This window comes from Rhincodon typus, chromosome 2 (assembly GCF_021869965.1).
Source record: "Rhincodon typus isolate 14 chromosome 2, sRhiTyp1.1, whole genome shotgun sequence".
Taxonomy (NCBI): Eukaryota; Metazoa; Chordata; class Chondrichthyes; order Orectolobiformes; family Rhincodontidae; genus Rhincodon; species Rhincodon typus.
Window position 1 is genome coordinate 113,910,648 of NC_063333.1, and position 20,169 is coordinate 113,930,816.

At 40.9% G+C, this 20,169-nt stretch overlaps 1 protein-coding gene across 1 annotated transcript in view; it reads left to right on the forward strand.

The window, feature by feature from the left end:
* Nucleotides 1-20,169, forward strand: part of c2h18orf21 (chromosome 2 C18orf21 homolog) — a 31,729-nt gene that overhangs the window by 5,897 nt on the left and 5,663 nt on the right. Inside the window, exon 2 of the mRNA XM_020511288.2 lies at nt 20,051-20,163. Coding sequence (XP_020366877.2) covers nt 20,075-20,163 — 89 coding nt within the window. The 5' untranslated portion in view covers nt 20,051-20,074. The remainder of the gene's footprint in view (nt 1-20,050; nt 20,164-20,169) is intronic.

The following is a 20,169-nucleotide window of genomic DNA, read 5'->3' on the forward strand; positions in this document are numbered from 1 at the left end:
TCCTTTCTGCTCCTCTGATGCTGCTTGGCCTGCTGTGTTCATCCAGCTCTACACCTTGTTATCTGAGTAGGACTAAAGGTCTGTTTTGAAGCTGCATATCTCTGACTCTGTGACGCTGTCTGAAGTTATTGACATTTTAGTAGGAGCATTCTTTAAAATAAAAGTTTGTTTTGAATGGTGAGAGACTGGGAACTACTTATGTTCAAATGGATTGACATTGCAAAGATTGCAACTTTTTATTTTTCTGTATTTTCATTGGTGGAATAAAATGGTTAAAGAATAGTTTTAAAAATTGAGGATTGTGGAAAGCATTGCTGCAATTTTTAGAACTAGTAACCTGATGCTCATTATAACTGCTGTTTACACAGCTGCCTGATCGAATAGAAATGGAAGTCTGGTTACAGATGAGTTGTAGCAAGCATGCCGTGTACTAATGGAGATTGGTCCAACAACAAGAAGCTGATAGGTTTGTGGATAAGTGACCAGTTATTGATGATAAAGAACTTCTACCAGCAAGTATGTTGGCTCCCAAATGGCTCAACAGCTTGGGGTGTGAATATTCTGGTCAGAAGCAATTGGACTTCTGTAAGGGGAAGAGATATGTTTCTGCTAGGCGACAAAAAGTATTCTAGCTGGAGTGTTATCAGTTTATTTTGCCTCATCAGTTGCTGTAAGTTTTGACTTAATTACTTAGTTAAAGACCTTTGAGTGAAAACCAGTCACTCTGTGCTCCTGCAAAAAAGTGAAGGTGTCTGGAAAAGGAATATTGAGAAACATTCTGATCAGCGAAAGGATCATCTCAGCAAACCCTGTGGTAGGAACCACTGAACTGCCTCCCTAGTTTTTCCCTCTGCCCATAATACCCATTTATTTTTGAGGGAGAGTTTTAGAAATGGTTTAGAGTTTTATTTCATGGAGTTATATATCCATGGTTCATAACTTTTATTCTGTTGTTCAAATATATTTATTTGTAATAAACAGCATTTTTAAGCACTAAAATTTGTCCTGTGCTTTGTCAACTTTGGTGTAAAAGATAGCCAGTTTGGAAAGTGTTACAATCATGCAAAAATCATTTAACTTTTGTAATGACTTGGGAATAGCAGGACATGATTTTCAGCACACAATTGCAGTGAGACATAACACCATGAATCACTGAATGTTAACATGCAATTGTACTTTTTTTTTGTTGCAAAGAGATTGGAGTATGAGAACATAAGTCTTTCTACAATTTTATTCCAGGACATTGAGGCCACACTTAGCATACTGTAAGAAAAGTTTGGTCGTCTTACCTAATCAAATACGTGGTCACACTGAGGATTTGCAACAAAGGTTCACTGGATAGGGTTCCTAGGATGAGGGGCTTATCCCGCTAGAAATAATTGTATGGACTAGGCCTCTATTTCCAGCCATTTTGAAGAAAAATGATCTAATTCAAACATGCAAAATTCTTAAGTGGTTTCTCATGCTTTGAAAATATTTCAGTGTTGGGGAATCTAACCAGAGTCTCAGCTTGACAAGAGTTGGCCATTTACAATTAAGATGAGCAGATTTATCATTCAAAAGGTTGTGAATCTTAAATTAATGATCCAAGAGTGCTGTGAATGCTCAGTCATTTAGCATACAAGTTGTCCCTGATTTACGAATGTCCTGCTTAGAAGTGCTTATACTCATGGATCCCCCTACATAGTTATCGTTTTAAAGACTCAACATTCAAACGTTTCCTGTACTTAGGAACAGCTGCTTTCCATTGTCCTGCATTGTGTGCTGGCTTATGTGCAAATTGACTTGTGAACCGAGTCCAGAATGAAACTGGTTTGCAATTTGGGGACTGCCTATATTCAAGACAAAGTATTGTTTAGGAGTCAATTAACTCAGTTTGCAGAACAACTGGTTTGCTGTGCAGTGTGGTGCCACAACGTGGGTTTAATTCCTGTACTGGCTGAGGTAACCATGAAGGACTTTCCTTCTCAACCTTTCTTCTGGTGTGATTAAGGTTGTGTTTCTTATGTTCTTATGAAGGGTTTTGATTTTAGTGGAATTTGTTAATCTCCATAGGTCATCATGTCTGTAGTCGAGAAATTTAATTTGTTTAAAAGAATCAGTGGTGAGGATTGGGTATGTTGAGGAATAGGGAAAGGCCTACATCAACAGGAAAGGAGAGGGAGGTGAAGTTGAACTGTCATTTTGATTGTTTTGATGAAATTGTTGTGTAATATTCAATGCAGGATTGTGTTAAGACCTGCTATCTCAGCTAATGTTGCTTACTTGGGCCTCATTTCCTTCCGACGGAGAAATGTATTTATTTATTATGTCTCTTTACAAAGATGTCAGTTCTGCTGCAATAAATAAGTTGGTGCACTGTTACTTAGTGGCAAATCTAAAGTAGTGTAGGGTTCAGAAAGAACACAACAGTGTGGTCAGTTTACTGTAGCTGTTCTCCAACTACAATCAAGTTATGTGAATCTTGCAGCACCATTGAACAAGCAATGACAAAAAGAAATCATGCCTGTTTTAGTAATGATGGAGCAGCTTAAAAGTATTTTTAAACAGCTTGTTCAGGCATGATATACACAGCTCTGGAGCAGACGGGACTCAAACCTGGACCTTGTGGCCCAGAAGTAGGGCATCATGGGCCCTTTTAGAGCAGTTTAATGTGATTAAAATTAAGAATCTGTAGTTTGACCACAGCCATTAGTTCTACATTTTATTTGTCTTTTCTTTTATATAGAATACCACTGAGCATGTAAGTGACAAATGTCAGGTTGGCCCTTTGAAATTAGGCTCACCTTGTATGTGTACTTCATATCACAGATTAGAATGTAATGGAGAATGTCTGTTTAATAAAGTGGGATCGGGCAGCTCTGAACAGATGAAAATAAGGATGAAGTGACTAAATCATTCAATGATTAGAAAACAAAAGTAAGGAAATTATGACAGACTTACAAAAACACAGATTCAGCCTCAACTTACTTATTAGGGCTTATAATGTTCAATTCTGGGCATATCACTTAAGGAAAGATGTGCTTGTTTTTGTATCTTCACTAAAGCCTTCAAAATTCAATATTCAAAAAAGTAAAATTCAAAGTATATTCAAAAAAAAATTCAAGGAATGAAGGACTTCAGTCATGAGGTTGATCAGAGAAGCTTTTCCTTGGAGAAGAACATGTTGAGTTTTGGTACAGCTGTTCAAAATCTTGAGGGCACTCTAGCAGTTAGAGAAAGGAGTCAAGAACAAAGAATATTATCAGGTGACTGGTAAAAGAAGCAAAGGCTACATGACAGAAGATGTATAAACAAAGTGAGTGATGCATATTTGGAATGTATTGCTGATGGTGATGGTAAATTTGTTTTGTGGCTTTCAAGAGTGATTTAGATAGTTCCCTGAAGATAAATTGGCAGGGTTGTGGGGAAATATTGGATTAGCTGAATGCTTGTACAAGGAGCAAGCACAGATGAGCTGAATGGCCTCCTCCTGTGCTGTAATCTTTCTATTGTTCTGTTGTTCAAAGGGAACATGGAGTTGAGATATTCCAGGAGGACTAGCACAAATTCTTTAACTGTGTGCTGTTTTCAGCAGTTACTGCTGGCAGTGAAGGTTCAGTGAATTCATTCAATTATTCAATGCCTTTACTAGAATATATTGGAAGCATACATTAGAAATAAAAATGTACATTATTTCAGAAATTTAGTTAGTCCAGAAGATGGGGACGAATTACATGTGGCCAGAAAGATTTGTATTCCAGGAAATTACATAAGATTGACTTCCTCTGGCAGCTCATTCCATACATGCAGCACCCTCTGCATGAAACAGTTGCCCCTTAGGTCCCTTTTAAATCTTGCTCCTTTAGGGTAACAAGCACATGTAAGACTAAATTAAAATCAGGCATCTGTTATAGACTTCATGTGCAGATGGGGATGGTGCCAACAAATAGTCACAGAGCTGTACAGCATGGAACAGACCCTTCAGTCCAACTCATCCATGCCGACCAGATATCCTAAATGAATCTAGTCCCATTTGCCAGCATTTGGCCCATATCCCTCTAAAGCCTTCCTATTCATATACCCATCCAGATACTTTTTAAATATTGTAATTGTACCAGCTTCCACCACTTCCTCTGGCAACTCATTCCATACACGCACCACCCTCTGCATGAAACAGTTGCCCCTTAGATCCCTTTTAAATCTTGCTCTTCTCAGCTTAAACTTATGCCCTCTAGTTTTGTACCCCCCAACCTTGGGGAAAAGACCTTGGCTATTCACCCTATCTATGTCCTTCATGATCTTATAAACTTCAGTAAGGTGACCGTCAGCCTCTGACGCTCCATCAGCCTGTCCCTATAGCTCAAACCCTCCAACCCCAGTAACATCCTTGTAAATGTTTTCTGAACCCTTTTTAAGTTTCACAACATCCTATAGCAGGGAGACCAGAATTGAACACAGTATTCTAAAAGTGGCCTAACCAGTGTCCTGTACAGCCAATTCAAGGAAATCAGGGGAGACCAAAACAATACTATTGTATTGATGAGTGGCTGTGATCTCAAATTCGTGCTTGTTTTGTTGTTACTAACCATAAGCTGTAAGGAGTTGAACATGATTCAACAATGTTGCAGCAATCAGGAATAATAATGACTTGTATTTATACAGTGCCTATATGTAGGAAAATGACCAAAGGTGCTATAACTGGCATCTAATTGAACAAAAATTTGACAACCTGTCAAAGAGTGAGGAGTGACTTAAAAACTTGGACAAATCATCATATGGAATAAAGGTTTTAAAATCAGTAGTTTTGAACAGCAGCTTCAGAAGTGCTAACTAGGAGTTTAAGATCACAATTGATGTGCAAGGAAAACCAAAGAGTTTACACATATCCATAGAGCATGGATACGGATCCTTTGGTCCAACTTGTCCGTGTTGGCCAGATAACCTAAAGTGACCTAATCCCACTTGCCAGCATTTCATTGAATCATTAGTGTGGAAACAGGCCCTTCGGCCCAACAAGTCCACACCAGCCCTCAGAACATCCCATCAGACCCATCCCCCTATAACCCACCTAATCTACACACCCTTGAATAATACAGGCAATTTAGCATGGCCAATCCATCTACCCTGCACATCTTTGGACTGCAGCAGGAAACTGGAGCACCTGGAGGAAACCCACACAGGCACGGGGAGAATGTGCAAACTCCACACAGACAGTCGCCTGAGGGTGGAATCGAACCCGGGTCCCTGGCACTGTGAGGCAGCAGTACTAACCACTGTACCACTGTGCCCTATAGGATCATAGCTAGTCATATCCATTTCCCTGCCTTTTCTACATAACCCTTGATTCTCCTACTGATCAGGAATCTCTCTTAGCTTTAAACATACATAAGGACACTGCCCAGTAGCTCTGTGGCAGGGAGTTCCAGCTGCACGCAACCTTCAAAAGGTCCTCCTCGTCTCAGTCTTAAATGGCACCCTTTTATTCTGAGACCATGTTCCCTGCTCCCAGACTCCCATGAGGGAAACATCCTCTCAGCATTTACCTTGTCAATTCCCTTAAGGATCATGTGTGTCTCTAAACTCCAATGAGTAAAGTCCCAACCTGTTTAGCTTTTGCTTGTAAGACAATCCCTCCATACCAGAAGACATCCTAGTGAACCTTCACTGAACTGCCTCCAATGAAATATCAACTTTCTTTAGATGAGAGAACCAAAACTGCTCATTTTACCCCAGATGTGGTCTCACCAGCACCTTGTATAGTTGCAGTAAGACTTCCCTACACTTGTACTCCAACTCCCTTGAAATAAGAGCCAACAGTCTATTAGACCTCCTGACTACCTGCTGCACCTACATGCACAAGTACCTATGAATCCTTTGCTGCAATTTTTCTCCATTTGAATAACTATTCTTTTGTTCTCCAATTGCACAACAAACTGTACATTTTCTCACACTAGTCGCCCATTTGCCAACTTTTTCCCTATTCCTTAACCTATTAATATCTCACTATAAACTGTTTGTACTCTTCTTGCATCTTGCCTTTCCACTATTTGTGTTGTCTGCAAAAGTGGCTACAGTACATTCACATCCTTCCTCCAAGTTATTTATGTATGTTGTAAACATTGATTCGAGCACTGATCCCTGTGGAAACCGACCAGACGCAGGTCACCAACCTGAAAAAGAACCCTTCGTCCCGACTTGCTATTTCCTGCCCATTAGGTAATTCTCATGCTAATATACAACTTCCAAAACATGGGTTCTTATCTTTTAACTTAACCTTTTGGGAGGTACCTGGTCAAATGCCTTTTAGAAGTCCAAATACAACAAATCTACTGGTTCCCCTGTATCCACTCTGGCTGAGATTTCCTTGAAAAACCTCTAATAAATTTGTCATACGTGATTTCCCTTTCATGAATCTCTGCTGAGCATTGCTTGACTAGATTATGACTTTCCAAACGTGTTGCTATTTCTTCTGGCATAATCAATTCCAACATTTTTCCAACAATGGATTTTATGCTCATCGATCTATAGTTACACACTTTTTGCCTACCATTATGTTCACTAACTTGAACTTGTACCCACTTATTCTAGTTTGAAATAACTTCCTGAATTTCACATTAAAATGCTCGTTTATTTAAGATCACCTCTCAAATACATCTTTTCTAACATTCCTCTATGAAAACACTTTAGTTGGATGATAGGTGGAGAGAAAGAAAAGAATAGTGAGATATTACTGCTACAGAAGAGGATCTCCGAGTGGAACTTCAGCATGCTGCAGTTTTAAAACTTTGGAATGATATACCAGAGGTGGGTAGTTGCTTTATCTGAACAAACTAATAGCATCGCAAAAACAACCCTTTGGCAATAAAGCATCCTCCAGGTCAATTTGAGAATAAGTAGTGGCATGGCTAGTGACACCCAAATCCCATGAACAAAAAACGTTCTCATTCTTCTAAATTTCTGCCTCCTTTGAATCTTCACTCAGCCAGTTTTGGATCTGCTTTGATATTTGAGATTATAAACATGCATCTTATTAAATAAAAAGAGCCAAACAATTAAACGCAGGTAACTTTCAAAGATCCTTAGACAGCACCTTCCAAACTCATGATCACTTCCATCTAGAAGGACAGGGCAGCAGATACATGGAATCGCCACATTAATAGTAAGGCTTTGGGGAGTACTGTTGAACAGAGACCTTGGGAGTGCAAGTTCATGGTTCCTTGAAAGTGGAGTTCCAGGTAGACAGGATAGTGAAGGTGGTGTTTGGTTTGCTTGCCTTTATTGTTCAGTGCGTTGAGTATAGGAGTTGGAAGGTCATGTGTGGCTGTACAGGACATTAGTTTGGCCATTTTTGGAATACTGTGTGCAATTCTGGTCTCCCTGCTATCGGAAGGATGCTGTGAAACTTGAACGGGTTCATAAAAGGTTTACAAGGATGTTGCCAGGGTTGGACAGTTTGAGCTATACAGAGTGGCTGAATAGGCTAGGACCATTTTCCCTGGAGCATTGAAGGGTGAAGGGTGGCTTTATAGAGGTTTGTAAAAATCATAAGGGGCATGGATAGGGTGAAAATGAGCTGCCACAGGAAGTGTTGGAGGCTAGTACAGTTACAAATACTTAAAAGGCATCTGGATGTGTACATGAAAAGGGTTTAGAGGAATACGTGCCAAATGCAGGCAAATGGGACGCGATCAATTCAGGATATCTGGTCAGCATGGACAAGTTGGACTGAAGAGTCTGTGTCCATGCTGTACAGCTCTGAGTCTGACTCTCGTCTGCAAGTTCCTCTCCAAGTCACTCACCATCTTAATTTACAAATACATTATTGTTCCTTCACTGTCACTGGGTCAAAAGCCTTGAATTCCCTCTCCAGGGCATTGTGAGTCAACCTACAGCACATGGACTGCAGTGTTTGAGAAGGCAGCTCACTATCATCTTCTCAAGATGAATTAGAATGCGAAATAAATGCTGGCCTACCAGCAATGCCCACATCTCTCAAATGAATTTAAATCAATCAGGATCTTGGGCAACTTCAGTATTGGTTGCCTCTGGGACAGAAATTTGTGGTTTCAAGCCCCACTACAGACCAGAGTAGAGAATCCAGGTCAGCAATTCAGTTAATGCTGACCGAGTGCTGCATTGTTGAAGTGGTTGCTCTTCAGGTAACAGAAGAAATTATTAGGGACCATTTGGCAAAATGTAAGGAGTGCGCCTAATGTTCCAATCAACGTTCCTGCCTGAATCAACATCAACAGAAGGTAATGGCAGAATGTTACTGTCCACAAACCAGTTGCCTGCTTGATTACATAACAGCAAATGTGTTTCAAAAATACTCAGTATGAGCATTGAAAATAACCCATCGTACAAATCCCTGCAAACCCTTCCTATTCATATACACATCCAGATGCCTTTTTAAATGTTCTAATTGTACCAGCTTCCACCACTTCGTCTGGCAACTCATTCCATACACGCGTCACCCTCTGCGTGAAAAAGCTGCCCTTGAGGTCCCCTTTAAATCCTTCCCCTCTGACCTTAAACCTATGCCCTCTAGTTTTGGACTCCCTGCCACTCTATTCACCCTATCCATGCCTCTCATGATTTTATAAACCTTTGTAACATCACACCCCCAGCCTCCAAGGCAAACGTTTAGCTGACCGTGCTCTGAAATCACTGATCACTCCCAGCTGCTGTGTGTCATTCCAATAATGAGGTCACCCAAGGTCAGATGTGAAACTGCACTGTTTATTTGGAAAGAAATTGGTGAGTAACATCAGAACACTTATTTGTGAAGGATAAACTTAAACCATTATTGAACCAAGGAGAATTCAAAAAAGAATGTTATCACATTTTTAATTAACTAAGGATTGAGCTAAGTCTGTATTCTTAATTGAATGGGATTCCTAATGATTGCAATTAGCAATTTTGAGAAATTAAAACGGAGTACATTATGTGAAATTAGTCAAGTAGTAATCAACAGACCATTTGAGCTTCCGATTAATTGGGATCACATGGGATTCATATTGTCCCATTTTCAAATTAGGCATTATGTAACTGTTGTTGCCCTACATAATCATAGTGGGTGCTGGTAACAACTGGTTGTATTGTGCAAGAAATTTGAAGCAGCTTATATATGGTGTGTAAGAACTCCAATGGCCTAAGCAGATCCAGGCACACTTGCGTATGGGTTTCAATGAGCTGTACGTTGGAGCTTGCATATTATTTCAATGGTTAGACTTCACAAATGCGAGCAGACTGAATTGACTTCAAGTACCAGCAACTTCTACATATGATCTACTTAATTGTGTTTTAAACTCGAGAAACAATAATATTTGTGGGAGTCCTGTTTTTTTTTTGGATACAATTGCTCTGCCACCAATTTTATTGCTGCTTTGTGTTAACATTTTTAAGCAAAAAAAATTAGTAAGTGAATCAGATCACATTATATATTTCAACATTAAATAACTTATGTACAGTTAAAGCAAAATATTGCAGATGCTGGAGATCTGAAATTTGATTTGGAGAAAATCAGGTCTGGCAGCACCTGCAAAGAGAGGGAGAGAAGTTTTCAAGTCTAACATAATTATTCTTTAGGACTACTATATATATATATATAAAAAATTCAGATATGTATGCAAAAACATCAACATAACTGCTGAGGGCATTTTTGTACAATTTTCGATTACTCATCTTTAATAAGCCATTACATATTTTAGCACATTCGCAGTATGACAGGGACTAGAACTGTACATTAGTTTAGTTTATTTCCATTGATGTAATGAAAGCCAGAGGATAGAGAGACTCCTATAGTATGGCCTATATAGGTTATCTGACTGACAGGGAGTATAAAATAGTCCAAAATTAATCAGCCTAAAAAGAGACCAGAGGTCAGAAAATATGTTCTATTTCCTCTCACCCATTGTAATGAAAGTGTAGCACAATAGTCTCAACTTGATCAAATATTCATTGTTGATTATCAACTTAAAATAATCTGAGTTGGATGACTGGCTAGAAATTGGATTAAAGGTTAGAAGGAAAAATATCAATCAAATATTGAGGCAGGCTGATTCATGTTGGGTAATTTGGATCAAGGAAGTTTGTTTGGAGAACGCATCCTCCTCAGGGTCAATGGGAGGAATGACTAAATACTTCAGATTTTCAGGATTACATTTGAGGCTGAGGAATTGCGTTCTGAATTTTCATTTCAGAAATTAGGAGTATAGTTCAAAATACAGTTAAATGTATGTTGGTGAAAAGAATGGTGATGACAGGAATGGATGGAAATAAATGGACACAAGTATATAACTTTGTAAATACAATGCTTCCAACGTAGATTAACATCATTTCAAAGGTTGGAATGTTCTCTTTTTCAGGCAGTTGTGAAAGTTTGAGAGCAAATAAGGCAAAGGAGTATAAATTGCCATCTTTGTTACGAGGTTGCTCTGTTAGAGATTCAGAGAATCATCTCTGGCGCTGCAGTGCATTATTGTAGAATGCGCTTACATGTGTATGACTTCAAGGGTTACCCTAACCCCTCTTTGCTACCTGCTGAAGTGCATATTCTTCGGCTGCAGACCTAACTGTTTTGTGGCACACCCCACATGCCTTAGGCTGTTTTATTACATTAAAGTTCAATATTAATAAAAGTTATTTTTGTTATTCCTTAATTCCATAGCTGACAGGTCAGTCTGGCAGTTTTGAGATACACTTTGAGAGTAGCATTGCTGTTTTCAGGAGAAACAGGTTTGTGTTGCTGCCAGCTCCTTAGGCAGTGGCTTGGCTCCGATGTTATTTCTTGCTACTGAGCAGGGATTGTCTTAAGAGTGTAGAGATGATCTCTGTGAGGCTTCAGTTGTTGCATTGTATGTAACTTATGATCTAGGGAAATATTTGCACCTGGCTTCACTACTTTTAGGTGGGTACAGAAACCAAGGACAAAATTAAGGGTTGAATACTACTATTTTATTTGGTCCCTAAAACAACAGGTACGGTAGTACAATGGTAATGTTGCTGGACCACTAATGACCAAGTCCCATCGTGGCACCTAGAGAATTGAAAATTTGTTTGTTTAATTCAGGAATACAAAGGAAGTACCAGTGGTGACTGTAAAACTACCAGATTATTATCAACACGTTTGGATCTTTCAACATAATGTTGGAGAGGGAAATCTGCTATCCTTAACTAGCCTGGCCAGTATATACACAGACTGTCAGCGATATGCTTAACTCTTCACTGTCCTCTGAAGTAGTCTAACAGCCTGGTAGTTGTATCAACTTACTATAAAATTTCAGATGAGAATGAAACTAGACATAACATACAAGATCAACCTAGCTTTGACCATCAGAATTTTACACCTAACAAACTCTTGAGAGGTTCTCTCACTAACTCATGCAGGAATAACCTGACATAGTCATACCCTCAGAATTGTACTTTTCAGCTAACTTAGCCAGACTTGGATTCAGACGCCTTATCACAGTTTGTGGGATCCATTTTCTGATCAGCGGGACAGACCCTTTACATGTGGTAATCTAACAATGTACAGTCAGATGCGTATAGTCTGGACATTCCTCAACATTCTTGGGCACTAGGCTAAGCATGATGAGGAAACTACTTGATTACTACCTATTGTCCTCCTTCAGCTAATGAATCATTTTTCCTCCATATGAAACACCCCTTGGAATGAGCACCGCAAAAGTAACAGGGATACAATAGACTCTGACTATGAAATTTTGATGTCCAGCAAAACTTTCTCATACTGACTGAGCTGGTTGAGCCCTGAAGGTCATGATTGCCAGACTGTTTCTCGTCCCCTGCCACAGGCCCAAAGTCCCGTCACCACACTGAGAATACTCTCCAGCTTGTGTGTTATTGTTGCTGCCCTGAATAGGGGAGATTCGGATGTAGCAGTTTAAAACTGTTTTCATGAGGTGCTGCAGGCAGTTGGCAGCGGCAGCAATATTGTATTCCATCTCAATCTGTACATTAAAGTACATTGGTTGGGGAATTGAATACAACAGTGGGATGTCATGTTGCAGCTTTATAAGATTTTGGTTAGGTCACGTTTGGAGTATTGTGTTCAGTTCCAGTCACTACATTACAGGTAGGATGTGGAGGGTCTGGAGAGTGTGCAGAAGAGGTTTGCCAGGATGCTGCCTGGATTAGAGAATATGAGCTATAAGGAGAGATTAGAAAAATTCAGGTTTTCTCTGGAGCAGTGGAGACTGAGGGGAGACTTGATAAAGTCTCTAAAATTGAGATGCATAGATAGGGTTGACTGTCAGAATCTCCTTCCCAGAGTTGAAATGTCCGATGCTAAGGGGCATGCATTTAAAGTGAGAAGGGTAAGTTTGCTACACAGTGCTAGGAGTCTGGAACATGCTGTCAGGGTTGGTGATGGAGGCAGATACAATAGGGACATTCAAGGGACTTTTAGATAAGCACATGAATATGCAAAGAATGTCGGGATGTGGACCAAGGGCAGGCAGGAGGGATTAGTTTAATTTGATGTCATGTTTGGCACAACGTTGTGGGCCGAAGAGCCTGTTCCTGTGCTAGACAATTCTATGAACTATATGTAATGGAAGGTTTTGTTGCAGTGTTACCAAGTGGCACCTACTGTCAGGACCTCCTGTGGAGACTATTAAACATATTTGAAGTTCTCGTAATTGATTTAGAATCTTGTCATGTGATTCTCTAAGTTTTAAAAATGTTTTTTGTCCATGGGATGTGGGCATCGCTGGCTAGGCCAGCATTTATTGTTAATGCTTATTCACACTTGAGAAATTGGTTGTGAGCCTCCTCTTGAACTGTTGTAGTCATGGGTGGATGGGTATACCGACAATGCTGTTAGGGAGTTCCAGGTTTTTTCACCCAGCAAGGGTGAAGGAACCTTGGAGTGGAGTTCTTTGGTATGCTTTCATGCATCTGCTGCCTTTGACCTTCTAGATGGCAGACGTTGAAGGTTTAGAAGATTTTGTCAAAAGAGCCCTGATGAGTTGGTGCAGTGCATCTTGTAGATGATGTTCACTTCTGTCAACATGGATTGGAGGAATAGTGGAGGAAGTGTATGTTGAAGGTGGTGCCAATCAAGTAGACTGCTTTATCCTTGCTGTTGATCCTGCATTCATCCAGGCAAACAGAAAATTCAATGACTGTCCTGACTTGTTCCTTGTAGATGGTGAACAGGCTTTGGAAGTTAAGGTGAATTACTCACCTCAGAATTCCTAGCTTTGACTTCCTGTTCTAGCCACGGTATTTAAATGGCTTGTTCAGTTCAGTTTCTGTTGGTGGGTACCTCCGTCCAAAGATGTGTAGGTTAGGTGGATTAGCCATGGGAAATGTAGGGTGGGTGGGCGGGCGGGTGGTTGAGTCTGGGTGGGATGTTCTTCAGAGAGTTGGTGTGGACCTGTTGGGCTATATGGCCTGTTTCCACACTTGAGGGATTCTAATTTAGTTAGTAGGGAATTCAGTAATGGTCAGGCTATTGAATGTCTGTTACTATACAATCAACATCAATTATTAGACATTACCTACTGGGGGCCAGTAATACGGAAGAGTTCTTATTCATGTCTGTAATATGACCAATAATCCCATACTGTAATTGCTGTAGACAGAATTGCAGTCTTTATAAAATAGAACTCGTTCAGTCCTAGCTTACAAAGAGTTCACTTCTGCTTGTGTTGCTGAATTATCATATCCTGAGATTATTGAAGGCTTTTGTTCCTTGGTCGCCTGAGAATTCCTGAATCAACTTTTAGCAGCATGGCCACATTAGTGATTCCTTCTCCCAGCTCTGCTATGGTGATTCTTCCAGTCTTTTTTCAAGTCACTTCAGGCTCCTTCTCTTCAGTGAATTGACAAACTTTCCTTAGCATTCTGCCTGGAAGCTAATAGAGAAAACAACCTCATACCACTGCACAGCACAGCAGCTTTTATATTTGTATGTGTTTTTTTCTCTCTCTCACTCTGTCCAGTGTTATTTAATGGGAGTCTGTAAATCTACAGTAAAGCAAAAACTCCTGCCTCAGTCAAAGTCCATGGCAAAACAGTAGGCTCTATCTTTGCCTTCAGGTATTAAATATTGCATGTATATTTTGCCTCCAGTCTCCATGGTAACCAAGTCACAGACCAGTCATTGTGCAGAACTCCTGTCAGCTCATGTAACATCATGTTATTTGGCACAAAAAAGACGTTCCAAAATATTATAATCTTATACAATGTGCTTTCATAATGTTGCTCATTAATCTGCTCTTAACAACATTGTTTGAGTTCTTAGATTCACTCTGCTCCGGATTTACGGGCTTCATCTAAATGCGGGCAAGAGGTTTGAATTTGAGATGAGATCAGAATAGCTGCCCTTGACACTGAAGCAGCATTTAACATGGTCTAGTATTAAGGAATACTAATTAAATTGAAATTTGGGGTGATTGGGGAACACTGTCTAGAATCATACCTAGTAGCACAAATGAAGATGGTTGTATTGTTCAAGGCCAATCACCTCAATACTTAGACATCGCTGCAGAAATTCCTTGGGATAGATATTTCTCATCAATCAGTTCAACATTCCTTGGGACAGTATCCTCACCCCAACCAAAACTGGCTGCTTCATCATTGGCCTTCCCTTATCATTATGTCAGAAGTGAGAGTTCACAACCTACTGTGGTAATGAAGCAGTGTCTATCCACAAAGAGCAAACTGGCCAACTTTCAAGATTATGCTGATGAATGATGAGCAGCATTTGTGTCACATATGCCAGACAATAACTATCTCCAACAGGAAAGAGTCTAACCATCTCCCTTGACATTCAGTAGTATAGTTGATCCTGAATTCCCCATCAATATTCTAAAGTTTACCATTGAACAGAAACTTGACTGCCGACACAGTGACTGCAAGAGCAGTTCGTCTACTTTCAGTAGCTCACCAACTTGCCCCTAATGAAGCCCCGTACACTAAAGGCAAATGTGAGCAAATACTATGAGTGCAGCTTCAACAGTACTCAAAACTCGAAACCATGCATGACAGGCTGCTTTATTTGCACAGCATCCACCATATCAGGTGTTCACACTCTCCATCACCAACGCACCTGCAGAGAACATTAGAGCAACTTGCCAAAGCTCCTTTTACACTGACCTCTGCTACCTCAAAGTTTAAGGACAACAGGTGTACTGGAAGGACTGCACCTCTGGCTTCCCCACCAAGTTGCACTTCGTTGATACTTGGAACTACATCACTGGTCCTTCATTGTTGCTGGGTCAAAGTTCTGAACACCCAGCTTGATAGTACTGCAGAATTATCTTCACACATTAGTTCAATTTGCAATGAGAGAAATTTGCTAATGCTCTTTGGGAGGGTTTAAACTAATTCAGCAGGGGGATGGGAACCTGAATTGTAGCTCCAGTGTACAGGAGGTTGAGAGTAGTGAGGTCACAAATAAGGTTTCAAGGTCGCAGGAGTGTACCAGCAGGCAGGAGGGTGGTTTGAAGTGTGTCTACTTCAATGCCAGGAGCATCCGGAATAAGGTGGGTGAACTTGCAGCATGGGTTGGTACCTGGGACTTCAATGTTGTGGCCATTTCGGAGACATGGATAGAGCAGGGACAGGGAATGGTTGTTGCAGGTTCCGGGGTTTAGATGTTTCAGTAAGATCAGGGAAGGTGGTAATAGAGGGGGAGGTGTGGCATTGTTAGTCAAGGTCAGTATTATGGTGGCAGAAAGGACGTTTGATGAGAACTCGTCTACTGAGGTAGTATGGGCTGAGGTTAGAACAAGGAAAGAAGAGGTCACCCTGTTGGGAGTTTTCTATAGGCCTCTGAAAAGTTCCAGAGATGTAGAGGAAAAGATTGCAAAGATGATTCTGGATGGGAGCGAAAGTAACAGGGTAGTTGTTATGGGGGACTTTAACTTTACAAATATTGACTGGAAACGCTATAGTTCGAGTACTTCAGATGGGTCAGTTTTTGTCCAATGTGTGCAGGAGGGTTTCCTGACACAGTATGTGGATAGGCCAACAAGAGGCGAGGCCACATTGGATTTGGTACTGGGTAATGAACCAGGCCAGATGTTAGATTTGGAGGTAGGTGAGCACTTTGGTGATAGTGACCACAATTCGGTTACGTTTACTTTAGCGATGGAAAGGGATAGGTATATACTGCAGGGCAAGAGTTATAGCTGGGGGAAAGGCAATTATGAGGCGATTAGGCAAGATTTAGGATGCATAGGATGGAGAAGGAAACTGCAGGGGCTGGGCACAATTGAAATGTGGAGCTTGTTCTAGGAACAGCTACTGCGTGTCCTTGAGAAGTATGTACCTGTCAGGCAGGGAGGAAGTGGTCGAGCGAGGGAACCATGGTTTACTAAAGAAGTTGAATCTCTTGTCAAGAGGAAGAAGGAGGCTTATGTAGAGATGAGGCGTGAAGGCTCAGTTAGGGTGCTTGAGAGTTACAAGTTAGCCAGGAAGGACCTAAAGAGAGAGCTAAGAAGAGCCAAGAGGGGACATGAGAAGTCTTTAGCAGGGAGGATCAAGGAAAACCCTAAAGCTTTCTATAGGTATGTCAGGAATAAAAGAATGACTAGAGTAAGATTAGGGCAGGTCAAGGACAGTAGTGGGAAGTTGTGCGTGGAATCCGAAGAGATAGGAGAGGTGCTAAATGAATATTTTTCGTCAGTATTCACACAGGAAAAAGACAATGTTGTCGAGGAGAATACTGAGATACAGTCTATTAGACTAGACGAGATTGAGGTTCATTAGGGAGGTGTTAGCAATTCTGGAAGGTGTGAAAATAGATAAGTCCCCTGGGCCGGATGGGATTTATTTTAGGATTCTCTGGGAAGCTAGAGAGGAGATTGCAGAGCCTTTGGCTTTGATCTTTATGTCGTCATTGTCTTCAGGAATAGTGCCAGAAGACTGGAGACTAGCAAATGTTGTCCCCTTGTTCAAGAAGGGGAGTAGAGACAACCCTGGTAATTATAGACCAGTGAGCCTTACTTTGGTTGTGGGTAAAGTGTTGGAAAGGATTATAAGAGATAGGATTTATAATCATCTAGAAAGGAATAATTTGATTAGGGATAGTCAACACGGTTTTGTGAAGGGTAGGTCGTGCCTCACAAACCTTATTGAGTTCTTTGAGAAGGTGACCAAACAGGTGGATGAGGGTAAAGCGGTTGATGTGGTGTATATGGATTTCAGTAAAGCGTTTGATAAGGTTCCCCATGGTAGGCTATTGCAGAAAATATAGAGGCATGGGATTGAGGGTGATTTAGCGGTTTGGATCAGAAATTGGCTAGCTGTAAAAAGACAGAGGGTGGTGGTTGATGGGAAATGTTCATCCTGGAGTTCAGTTACCAGTGGTGTACCTCAAGGATCTGTTTTGGGGCCACTGCTGTTTGTCATTTTTATAAATGACCTGGATGAGGGCGTAGAAGGATGGGTTAGTAAATTTGCGGATGACACCAAAGTCGGTGGAGTTGTGGATAGTGCGGAAGGATGTTGCAGGTTACAGAGGGACATAGATAAGCTGCAGAGCTGGGCTGAGAGGTGGCAAATGGGGGTTAATGCGGAAAAGTGTGAGGTGATTCACTTTGGAAGGAGTAACAGGAATACAGAGTACTGGGCTAATGGTAAGATTCTTGGTAGTGTGGATGAGCAGAGAGATCTCGGTGTCCATGTGCATAGATCACTGAAAGTTGCCACCCAGGTTGATAGCGTTGTTAAGAAGGCGTACGGTATGTTAGGTTTTATTGGTAGAGGGATTGAGTTTCGGAGCCATGAGGTCACGTTGCAGCTGTACAAAACTCTGGTGCGGCCGCACTTGGAGTATTGCGTACAGTTCTGGTCACCGCATTATAGGAAGGATGTGGAAGCATTGGAAAGGGTGCAGAGGAGATTTACCAGGATGTTGCCTGGTATGGAGGGAAGGTCTTATGAGGAAAGGCTGAGGGTCTTGAGGCAGGTTTCATTAGAGAGAAGAAGGTTAAGAGGTGACTTGATAGAGACATACAAGATGATCAGAGGATTAGATAGGGTGGACAGTGGGAGCCTTTTTCCTTGGATGGTGGTGGCTAGCACGAGGGGACATAGCTTTAAATTGAGGGGTGATAGACATAGGACAGATGTCAGAGATAGGTTCTTTACTCAGAGAGTAGTAAGGGCGTGGAATGCCCTGCCTGCAAAAGTAGTAGACTCGCCAACTTTAAGGGCATTTAAATGGTCATCAGATAAACATATGGATGATAATGGAATAGTTTAGGTTCGATGGGCTTCAGATTGGTTTCACAGGTCGGCGCAACATCGAGGGCCGAAGGGCCTGTACTGCGCTGTAATGTTCTATGTTCTATGTTCTAAGAAGTTGTCTCCCTACCAAATTCTTGATTGCAATTAAGGATGTGCAATTAGTATTGGTTTTGTCAATAACATTGCCCCTTGTGGAGTAAAATCAACTTAAAGCAATGTGAAATTTAAATTCTGTAAGTGATTGTCAAACTAAAATGCTATGAGACCTTGCTCACAGCGTTAAAATCCTTCGGTTTACAAGTTGAATCACTGGAGAGCATTGTATACCTACTTAACTTGAAATCTTTAGAAAGGAACATGGAAGGAGCAGTAAGCCAAGGCTGTTCTGCCATCTAATTAGATCCTTCATCATCAGTATTCTAAATCTTGGTTTGTTACCATAAACCTTAATTTCTTAAAAACCTAAATCAGTGTCAGTGACTTTTTGAGGTTTGGACAGTGTCACGGGAGGTGCAGATTGTTCTAAGTTTTAATGATTCCTTGCATGCAGAGGGGATTTCTCACAGTACTACTCTTAAGGTAATTATAATCACTGGTCTGGAGTTTAGCTGTGAAATTTTCTTTCTAGGTGTCCTGTAAACTCTTTTGATCATTTGAAACTTCAGTTAGTTGCTTCCTTGATTTTCTATAGTCAAGGAAATGCAACCTAGTCTATACAGCATTCCCTACGCATTTAATTGTTTCAGAAATAATACCAGACTGTGTCTTATTCTGGAGAAGTTGTGCTATACACACAAAAGTACGCTACAAATATGAATTCAGCGTTCCAAATGCATTTAATCAGAGTTTTATACAGCTTTAACATAACTTTGGTCTCTAAATTTAGATTTCTATTGTTAGGAGACAACTGTGCTTAGGTATATAGTGCTCTCTGTTAAGCAAGTCAGTTAAGATTGCAGCCAGGCAGGAATCAAGCACTGAAGATGAGGTTTTCCTAATGGCTCCAAGCTGCACCGACTGGTGTCAGGCCAGTGGCTGCTGCATTTATACACTAAATTGTTGCATCTGGAGCATCTTCAATTGGGTGGCTACGATCATCTCATCCACCATTAGTCACCAACATTACCATGCCCCCAAGGTGATCTTTGGCAAATTTGAGAAAGGACTGTGTTGATTCCTCATTGACTGGAGATATTGATGGGACACACTGCAACTCCACAGTTAGTGAAGGCTGTGATTTGAACTGTGGATTCTTCATGGAAAGTTCATGACTGAAGCATTAGTGTGATGAAGCACGTATTTTCTTTGTGAACAACCTTTTGGTAATAAGGCCATGTTTATTGACACTGCATACATGCACACTAGGCACCACTGAAATTCACATACTTGTGAACACATGAACACACACAAGGCTTGGCTTTAAACTTAGTGTAGCTGTGAAGAGGGGAGAAGGGGTCGGCTTTGCAGAGGAATGGGGGTAGTGGGGCAGTTCTGTGAAGGGCTAAGGGTTGGGTAAAGCAGAAACTGTGGTCCTATCTTCTTACCCGAACAATACTCTTAATCATCTTCACTGCAACACTACCCTCCCTGTTATCTTAGGCATCCTCCTGCCACACACCCCAAGCCCCCTTCATCCCGACCTCGCTCTCTGACCTTCTGCCCCTGACCTTGTGCAAATGCTACTACTCTGTGTCTGATGTCATTGGAATTGTAATCGTGAGGCATTTTTGGAATTGTGCGTACTTCTGGATTGCAATGCATGCACAGTTGCAAGCAATGTTCGGTGTCAGCAAACTTTGGCTATTAGTAATTAGTATTTATTTGCATACTTTTTTATTTTGTCTAGGTCACTGTTTTCCACTGACATAACATGGCCAGTGTTGCGAAAAGACTGCAATTTCTCAAGAATTTGGCCTTTCAACTGAAGGAAACGTGTCCAGCGGAAGCACGCTACCTTTTGTAAGT